The 10,018-nt window shown below is 51.2% G+C and overlaps 2 protein-coding genes across 2 annotated transcripts; both read left to right on the forward strand.

The window, feature by feature from the left end:
* Positions 1-743: 743 nt before the first annotated feature.
* On the forward strand, positions 744-4,320 carry TMEM35B (transmembrane protein 35B). The gene is made up of 3 exons (XM_023232232.3): positions 744-915; positions 2,172-2,352; positions 3,731-4,320. The coding sequence occupies exons 1-3, from the start codon at positions 808-810 to the stop codon at positions 3,904-3,906; spliced, it is 465 nt and encodes a 154-aa protein (XP_023088000.2). The 5' UTR covers positions 744-807; the 3' UTR covers positions 3,907-4,320.
* A 202-nt stretch (positions 4,321-4,522) lies between these two features.
* On the forward strand, positions 4,523-9,800 carry LOC113219489. Its single transcript, XM_026457202.1, has one exon. The coding sequence runs from the start codon at positions 7,765-7,767 to the stop codon at positions 9,193-9,195; it is 1,431 nt and encodes a 476-aa protein (XP_026312987.1). The 5' UTR covers positions 4,523-7,764; the 3' UTR covers positions 9,196-9,800.
* Positions 9,801-10,018: the final 218 nt, after the last annotated feature.

The raw sequence follows: 10,018 nt of genomic DNA on the forward strand, positions 1-10,018 counted from the left end.
GGAGAAGCATGGAAAAAGATCAGACAGCTGGGCAAATTTGGCCCATGGTTTGCCCATCCCAGCTTTAGACAGATTTCCAAGCAAGAGCAAATGGGCCAGGAGTGGACTGTAGGGCTTGGTTCAGTCTCTCTATCCATGGCTGCAAGTATCTGAATTTTCAAACACCTTTCACATCTCAGTCTCAGCTGAGATAAATTAGAGGGAAAAGATACCTCAGGCAAAGATAGAAAAAAGACTTATTTAATAATTAATGGTTTTTGATTTATTACTTATAATTTTATAAATTAATTTGCTAATTTACAAATAACTTTCTGAGCTCTTACATGTGCAGGCACTGTGCTAGGCCTGTTAGGAACTCTGGAGAACTGAGTTATCCCCTTATACAGATGCAGATACCGAGGCCCTTTGGGGTCGGGTGACAGCTCAGATCCCACAGCTACTGTGGCACAGGCAGGAACGAAGCCCCGGGATCTTTTGATGGTAGCTGAGCCGCACCCACCCATCCGTGTCTGCCAGCACTCCGTATTGGCTGGGAAACACTCCCTGAATCCAAAGGTGTCGGTTTAGTCAGTTACGAGCCAGTGGTCCTCAAGTGTCCCCACCTGTAAGACCAGTACTGCAGCCTCGCGACCCCCTGGAGGGCGGGGGATGGTAGCTCAGGCGAGAGTCTTCCGGCCGCCCCAGGGAGGGAGGAAATGAGTCGGCGGCAGAGGCGGGTTTTCGGCGGGGCCAACCCACGGTGGGGGGGAGCGCGGCCAACCCACGGTGAGGGGAGCGCGGCCAACCCACGGTAGGGGGAGCGCGGCCATGGAGCTTCTGCTGTCGGTGCTGCGTGTGCTGCTGGGCGGCTTCTTCGCGCTCGTGGGGTTGGCCAAGCTCTCGGAGGAGATCTCGGCTCCAGTTTCGGAGCGGATGGTGAGCGGCGCGGGGGGGCGGGCGGCCGGGGATCGGGCCCGTGGAGGCGTGTGCTCCGCCTCGCCGCTCCTCGCCCCCGGCCCGGCAGGCTGCCTTTGGGCATCCGAGGCTCAGCTGGAGATGGGGGAAAGCGCCTGGCTTTCGACTGAGGCGCAGGTCCTGCTTGGGGAGTTCCTTGAGTTCGGAAGGGGACAGAACCTCCCCTTCCTGCTGAGCATTGGTGGCCCCAGGCAAACCTAGAGCCTTAGGAGGACCCTCCTCCCCTCTCCCCGGACCCTTGGGGAGGATGATGCAGCGGGAAAATGAGCTCACTCCGCGCTGCCTTCCCCCTTTTCGCCGTTTGCTTCAGTTTTCGGGAGGTTCGTGGGGTTGGGATGTAGTAATCCTGGCTTTGCAGGGAAGGAAGCCCGCCCTGAAGGGCAAGTATATCTGCTAAAGGTTGCACATCTAGTCAGGAAGCAGGACACAAACTAGTCACTCCTAACTCGGAACCCAGAAAGGGAAGCCTCTCCTGGAAGCCTGAGAGGGAAGCCCTGAAGTCGTCTTTCAGCCTTCTGTCTAGTTCCAGACTCATGGGAAAGCTTTCATGTCCTGTTCACCAATCTCCCCAGTCCGTCAAAAGAGCTAGACTTGTAGACCCCTGCTGGCATCTCTCTCCAAGGCCTGGATACGTCCCCAGAGATGATAGCTTAGAGCTGCTGCCCAGCAGAGCCGAGGAGGGGAGGTAGAGCTGAGGAGTGTGAACAGGAAAAAGTAACCCCGAAAGTAAGGATGAAGTTGCCATTTGGCTCAGGGGTGGACCTGCCTTGACAAGAAGAGTCACTTTGAGCCCACCTAACTCCGCCCCACCTCCAAATATTCCCTGTACTGCAGCCTTAACAGAAACCAGGCCAGGCACAAAGAAGTAAACTGTGGAATTCCCCAGGCCTTGGCACTAGGGAGCCAAGCCCAGCCCCCTTCTCCTGGGATTTGGCCTGGGTTGCAATCTCTTGAGAGGTCTAGTGTATCTCTGTACCACTTGGAGGTCTGGTCAATCTCTATACCACTTGGAACATGGAGCCTGTTTCCTGATTCCAAAGCTCAGCCCCACAGGGCAGCCCTCTGCCCTCCAGGCTGACCTCAGGCCTGGACCTGACCTAGAGTAGTAGTTCTTTTCTCTGGGGAGTTGAGGGCACAGGCATAGATATGCCATGGAGCATCTGGGGAGCTCATCCTTGGTGAGCATGAGGCTGACAGGCATTCCTTGCCACCCCTAGAACGCCCTGTTCGTGCAGTTTGCTGAGGTGTTCCCACTGAAGGTATTTGGCTACCAGCCAGATCCCCTGAACTACCAAATAGCTGTGGGCTTTCTGGAACTGCTGGCTGGGTTGCTGCTGGTCACGGGCCCACCGATGCTGCAAGAGATCAGTAACTTGTTCTTGATTCTGCTCATGATGGGTAAGGGGGCCAACTGGCCTGAGAAAATGGGGTTTTCTGGGGGAGGATGATGGAAAGACCTGGCTGTTCCCCCTTACTGTTGCCACCCTTCTTTTTTCTCTGGGATCAAGAGCACTTCCTGCTCTACCACAGTTTCCATGGTCTTCAAACTAGCACAGGTACTTTTTAAACTTAATATGCTAGAACATTATCACATGTTAAGTGTACCTTCTACCTCCTCAATTCTAATGGCTGCATGGTATTCCCTTGTGAAGATGTATTGCAAGCTCAGGGCCTCTACTCCTTCCTCCACACACCCACTTCTGGGATGAGGGGATGGAGGAGCAGCTGCCATTTGATGTATGTGTCTGGCAGTTTGGTGTAGAGAGCAGGGAGGCTGGAGAACCTTGAACAGGAAGGCAGAGAATTTCCCTAGGGAGTCCCCCCCCCCCGCCCGCCCCCCATTAGCTCTGCCCACAGGAACTGCTGATGTACAAAGACAGCTGTTGCTTCAAAGGCCAGATATCTTCAGGCTCTTCTGTATGCCCTGGCATCTGTTACCATTGCTGCCACCACTACCAGGCTTGCTTTCATCTCTGGAGCTTCTCTCATTTTCAGATCTTTCCCGTACCTCCAACCAACAGCCGCTGGGCTAGTCCTTCCCTCCATCTTAATCTTAGTAGATGTAGGATTAAGAAAGGAGAAGGGGCCAGACACGGTGGCTCACGCCTGTAATCCCAGCACTTTGGGAGGCTGAGGTGGGCGGATCACAAGGTCAGGAGTTCGAGACCAGCCTGACCAACATGGTGAAACCCCGTCTCTACTAAAAATACAAGCATTAGCCGGGCGTGGTGGTGGGCGCCTGTAATCCCAGCTACTCAGGAGGCTGAGGCAGGAGAATCACTTGAAGCCAGTACCCAGAACCCAGTAGCCCAGCTCCTCAGGAGGCTGGCAGGAGATCTTGCTATTGCACTCCAGCCTGGGTGACAGAGCAAAACTCTGCCTTAAAAAAGAAAGAAAGAGAGAGAGAGAGAAAGAGAAGAAAGAAAAGAAAGAAAAAAAGAGGAAAGAAAGAAGGATCAGGGAGATTTTTTTCCTAAAATCTGTCCACTCTAGCCACTGCCCTATTTTGCTGGGTCATTTCTGTTTCTTTCTTGTCCTCTGAGAGGGGCAACTGTTGCCACAGCTATTGTTCAAGAGGCTTTTAATTTCCTGGTCCTGCTTTCTCCAGGAGGCTAGAGATGAATGCAGCTAGTTTTGGTAATGCACGTTGGGAGTGGTGAGGGTGTTTAATGGGAGGGCTTGGGCTGGAGTGGATCAGCCTAAACTGGAGAGCCCTGGGCTCCTGGATCTCCTGGGTTCTCCCTAGGAGCCTCAGGGACCTCACTTTCCATTCCAGGGGCTATCTTCACCTTGGCAGCTCTAAAAGAGTCACTAAGCACCTGTATCCCGGCCATCGTCTGCCTGGGGTTCCTCCTGCTGCTGAATGTCGGCCAGCTCTTAGCCCAGACTAAGAAGGTGGTCAGACCCACTAGGAAGAAGACTCTAAGTACATTCAAGGAATCCTGGAAGTAGAGCATCTCTGCCTGTTTATGCCATTGCAGCTGTCACAGCAGAAATATGGTAGAACACAGAGTCTGTCATCTTGTTACCAGTATAATATCCAGGGTCAGCCAGTGTTGAAAGAGACATTTTGCCTACCTGGCCCTGCTTTCTCTTTTTAGCTTTACTAAGTTTTTTTTTGTGAGGAGTACATGTTATGCATATTAACATTCCTCATGTCATATGAAAATACAAAATAAGCAGAAAAGAAATTTAAATCAACCAAAATTCTGATGCCCCAAATAACCACTTTTAATGCCTTAGTGTTAGTATACCTCTGAACTTTTTTCTATGCCTTTAAACAGATACATATTTTTTTAAATGAAAATAAAACCATATATCCTATTTTATTCCTTCCTTTTAAAACCTTATAAACTATAACACTGCTTCATGTCTCTTTTGCCTCATTGCTGTTAATGGCTGCATAGTATTCCATTGTAAGGATGTACTATAATGTATTTAACCCCCCACGAGGAACATTTGGGTTTTTCTCAATTTTTTGCTGTTGTAAGCCTCACAGTAAATCTCTTTTGCATACTTATTTTCTTCCCCTAGAAGTAAGGGTGCTGGTTCAAAACACATGCATATTTTTAAGGCTTTTAATACATGTTTAAAATGTACAGGTTCTGTATGGCAGAACTTAAGTACTTGCTTCTGCCTATGCCCTTTGAGCCACATTAGAGGTTCCCTCCCACTCCTTTTTTTCTCTGACATATTAGATTTGCAGAGCTAGCAGGTAGGTGTGGAGTCATTTGACAGGACCTGAAATCAAGCTCTGGTGGTGCTGTGTGGCATCCAGTCCGGTGTTCCTTGACACCTGCGTGGAGGTGAGGGACAGCCAACTCTGTGAAATGCTGAGTGGTACAGCAGGGCCCAAAGCCTGGGAGGAGTCCCAGAGGTCCTTGGGGGTAGGAAGGGTGCATGTGTGTGACGGTTCTTGGGGGAAAAGTGGACAACACGTTAGGGCATCTGCTATTACATCACCACCATCTTTATCTTAGCTAGGCAGGGCTATGGGCTTTTGGGAAGTGATGTACCTCCCATGAGGGATCATAGTGAGAAACAGTTCACTTATTTATGCAAATATTCTAGCTATCAGCCTACAGATTGCTTTGAGGGTGTAAAAGAAGTCTCTATTACTCCATTTCATGTTCACTACAAAATGCTAATTCCCATTCTGACTAGTGAACCTCAGGCAAGGTGACGCTTTCAGTTGGATTTTTTTTATTCTTGAGTTGGAAAGCATGGTGGGGCAGTCTGCCTATAGTAAGAATAGATAGCTTACGCTAAATAAATGGTAATGTCAAAACAATAAGGAAACCTTTTCTCTCATGTAAGAGGTTCAGAGATAACCACTTCAGTTTCAATGTTGGTTAATTTGCCTAATGATGGCATCAAGAATCAACATTCTTTAAACTTTCTGCTCTGCTGCTTTCAGTGTATTGGCTATTGCCCTCAGAGTTGCGAAATAGCTGCAGCAGCTCCAGATAGTGCATTTGCTATAATACTGAAAGGTGAAAAGAGAGGAAGGGTGCTTTAGAAGACCCTAGATTTTCCCATAGATCTCACTGGGTAGAACTATGTCCCATTTCCATTCCTAATCACTGGCAGGAGAATGGAATTCCCGTAATAAACTTAGACTAGTTAAGATTTACCCACACTGGTCAGCAAGGAAGAAGAGGAAGTAGACAATGGTTTCTGTCATTTACTAGCTTATTTGAAAACTATGGATAATGATAGTAACTATTTAATAGCCCGCCACGTAGTAAATGTTGAGTAAATGCTAGCCATTATTAAATATTGATTTGTTTTACAGTTGAGAAGATGCATCTGGAAAGCTTAAGTGCCTATATATGAGACTTGGAACTAGAACTAAGGCTAATTGATTCCAGAACCCAAACTTTTCACTGCACCAGCTGCCAAAGCTGAAAATGGACAGGCATGGCACCCCTGCTGTCTTCAGTCTGAGGGTAGATGGGATGACCTGTCTGACGTGATGAAATCTGTCCTGCTTTCCAGCATTTCCCCTCTGATTGGATTTTTTTTTTGGAGATGGGATTTCACCATGTTGGCCAGGCTGATCTCGAACTCCTGACCTCAGGTGATCTGCCTGCCTTGGCCTCTCAAAGTGCTGGGTTTATAGGCATTAGCCACTGTGCCCGTCTTGCTTGGAAATTTTGAAGCCCAAGAAAGTAAAGCCTGGAGCCCCAAGGATCCTGGCCTTATACTTTCTCCACCCCTTCCAGGATGCCACTGCCAGCCCGTGTCCTGCCAGGACGGACTTTGAGTAAAACCTCTCGCAGCTAGCATTAGATTGAGGGCTCCTGTTTACCAAGTCTGGATCTGTAGGCTGATAAGCAGCTACTGGGGCCCCCAAGCTTGGCTGTAGGACTGACTGCCCAGCAGCTACAGGAAAGTCAGGGTGCTAGAGGAGTAGGCTGGGCAGCTGATGTGTACCAGCATTTGGGACTGACAGCAGCAGGAGGATCTTGAGCCCAAGCGGTGCCTCCTTAGCAGCCCAGGGAGAAGCCGGGCCTCAGGAAATGTGCCCCCCAAACTACAGCCTAAATCTAGGTCATCTCAGCACGATGATGTTCAGCCGCCTGCCCTTCCTAATACATTTGTATCTCCCTCCCTGTACTGAAGGCTCTCTTGTCCTCCGATGACACTCCCTTCCCTTGGGGCCCTGGCTGCAGCCCCAGAAACCCAGCTCACAGCTGCCACAGGTGGGCTCCAGCCCTTCCAGCTGTCAGACCCATTCTTCATGTTGTTTCTTGGGATTAGCTGGCCGATGGGAGGGTCTGGGATGTGTGGGTGGGAGGGGATTCTGCCCTGTCTCAGATCCTTAAAGTCAGGACCCCAGAGAGAACTCCAGCAGCCATTATAGCAAAAGGTAAGAAAGGAACAATCTGGTAGGATGGCAGGGGATGGGTCAGGGTAGGCTACAGGCATGGAGAACAGAACAGAGGAAGTGGGGAAAGGAAATAGTTACCCAGGGTCTCAGAAAGGATTGGAGCCTGAGATGCTCAAAGGCAAAAATCCAGATTTTGGAGGAACTGAGTTTTAGGACATCCTAGGAGTGTGTAAGTGTGTCACAAATAGTAACAGGACATTGATTTGTACACTTACCTCCCTTGGGAAGAGGATAGGAATATGCCCAGATGTTTTTGTGTTGTTTTGTGTGCCTGGGGTGTCTGTGTCTCTGACACTCTGTGTGTGCCTGTGTGAGTGTACACATTTATCTATGTGCTGCCTAGAAGGGAAGGGAGCTAACAGTAATGAAGTATCTCCCCAGCGTCAGCCACAGGGCTCAGTTTTACTTATGTTTTCTCATAATCCTCCCAACAACTCTGTGAGGTAGGTATTTTAATCTCTATTTTACTGCAGCAAAGACAGGCTCAATGAAGCTGAGTAATTTACCCAAGGTCACATGGCAGATAGATGTGTATATCTAGAATCTGCCTGATTGCTGGGCCTGTGCACTTTTTGCTTTTCTGTCCAGAGGTCTGAGTCTGACCCCAGGACTTCTTTGTGGTCAAAAAGTGAGGGGGGAGGAAAAAGGATGGAAGGCTTCAGAGTGGCAAAAGCTTTTCAGCCCAGCCAAGGGTGCTCCAGGCAAGTGCTGAGGTACCTCCCTGGGAGAGGACCTTCACCAAGGCAAGTCCGAGGTCACTGTGCATAGGCCTATCCTATGGGTCACTGCACCACAGGCCCATTCCTTTATCTGTGCTTCTTATCTGGGTGGCACAAGGACGAGGGAGTTGGGTCTTTTTCTGGAAAGGCCTCTATGTTTCAGCCTGTTTCTCCAGAATTCTCTGTTGGCTCAGCCCTATGTGGGTTTACTGCACAGGTCTGTGCCCCAACATGTATGAACCATACTCCATCTGTGAGGGGCACCTCTACCCTCTCAGTCACCAAGGTTGGAAATTTCCAAGTTATCTAGGACTCCTGCCTCTTCCTCGCTTCCCACAACTTGTCACCGAAAACTCCGGAGTCCATCCCCTCTCAGCAGCTGCTGGCCAGGTTCGGTCCTCATTCCCTCTCACATGGACTCTGCCTCTAGTGCCCCTCCCCGCAAGGGCTGAAGAAGAGGAGATTGGGGTGGGAGAAGGTGGAATGGGGGTTGCCTTTGTGGCTAGCCTCCGCAGTAACCTTTCCTCTGCCACATCAAGGTCAGAGATAACAGCAGTATTGGGGACCTGGGTGTTGGCGGCTGCAGCCTCTGGGATGACCCTGCTTGTTTCATCGTGGTGCCCGCGGCCTATGCCTTGGCGCTGGGCCTGGGGCTGCCAGCCAACGTGGCTGCCCTGGCAGTGTTCATCCGCAGCAGCGGGCGCCTGGGCCAGGCCCTGCTACTCTACCTGTTCAACCTGGCTCTGGCTGATGAGCTCTTCACGCTCACGCTGCAGCCGTGGCTCATCTACTACCTGGGCCTGGCCCGGAGGCCGCCTGCCGTGCTGCTGGGGCCGCCTACTACGTGTCCACCTACGCGGTGGTCTTCGCCGGGCACATCAGCGTGTGCCGCTGCTGCTCCGTACGCGGCCCCCGGCCCGGGGCGGCTGCCTGCCTGGCCTGCGCCGCCGGCGCGCCGCGCGCACTGCCTGCTCCTTCGCCTGGTTGGCGGGCCTGGCCCCTCCCTGCCAGGAGCACCGCTTGGCAAGCTCGGGGCTGGCCTCAGTCACGGTGGCCTTCTTCGCGGCCGCCTTCCTACTGGTGCTCGCAGCCTGCGTGAGCCTGGCGCGGGTGCTCCAGGTGCCCTCGGGCCCAGGCCCTGCTAGCGCCGGCGCGCACCCGCGCGCGGCCAAGACCTTGGTCCTGGGGCTCCTGCTAGTCTTCGCCCTCAGTCTGGCGCCCTACCACCTGCTGCTGGAGCCCAGGGTGGCCGGGCGGGACAGCGACGGAGACCGGTGTCGCGCCACCTCCATGCTGGACAATCCTGCACACCCTCAGCCTGGCGCTGCTGAGCCTCAACAGCTGCCTGGACCCACTCATCTGCTGCTGCTTCGTGCGCCGCTTCCGCCAGGACTACTGCTGGGCACTGAGCTGCCGCCCGGTGAAGGGGGCACCCAGGGTGCACGGGGCCTCCTTGGCCTCCTCCTAAAGAGTCTCCTAGCCTCCCCGCCTGTCTCACCCCCTGCCACCCTCCCAGTGGCATCCAGGGTGGAGAAAGCTCTTTGGAAAGACCTAGATTCTGATCCTGACGCAACCAGATACTACCCCTGTGGCTGTGAACCTCCGGGCTCATCTGTACCAAGGGCATAGAACATTTTTTTGTAACCTGAATGTTCCCTGGATGTTGCCAGCTTTTGGATACAAATAATATACCATTGTGTTTTTTTGAACCTCTTGGGATAAAAGCCAAAGTCCTTATCATGGCCTACAAGGCCCTGTCTGATTCGACTCCCACTTCTCTCCAGACCTTATCCCACCACCCCTGCGTCTGCCTGCAGGCAGTCACCACCTTCTCAGGCCCGGGAAAATGCCAGTCTCCTACCCTTCACGGCCTTCGCACCTGACTTGGCCAGGAATGATCTCTGTTACTCTCTTTCACTAAGTTAGTTCTTCTTCACCCTCACTTCCTCTAAAGTAACTCCTTATAGGAAAGCCTTTCTTGGCTGGCAACACACACGCACACACACATACACACACACGACTGAATCAGATCGGATTGCTCTTTGATAGCTCTTTTCATAATTGTAATCAAGCAATTAATTGGGTAATGCGTTGTTGTTTTCTTTCTCTCTTGCCGGAATGTATTCATGCTGACCCATAAGAAATTATCATTTTTATAAGTCCCCAAAAGTTGAATATTGGAAATTTTATTTCCATCCAGTTCAACTTAATAAATTCCGTGTTTACCTTGCTCACTGCTGTATCTCCTGTGGTTGGTACTGTGCCTTGCATATAATAAGAGCTCAGTGTATCAGATGCGTGAGTGAAACATGAATATCATTAATTTGGATTGCTTAAGTACTCACTCAGACATTCCAGTCTCTGATAGCTTTTCCTCAAGTGTTTCTGAGATTCTCCAAGCTTGTCTTACCCACCCCCACCATACATTCCTAGCCCAGTTCTGATGACTGCC

Source organism: Piliocolobus tephrosceles, chromosome 1, assembly GCF_002776525.5.
Source record: "Piliocolobus tephrosceles isolate RC106 chromosome 1, ASM277652v3, whole genome shotgun sequence".
Lineage (NCBI taxonomy): Eukaryota > Metazoa > Chordata > Mammalia > Primates > Cercopithecidae > Piliocolobus > Piliocolobus tephrosceles.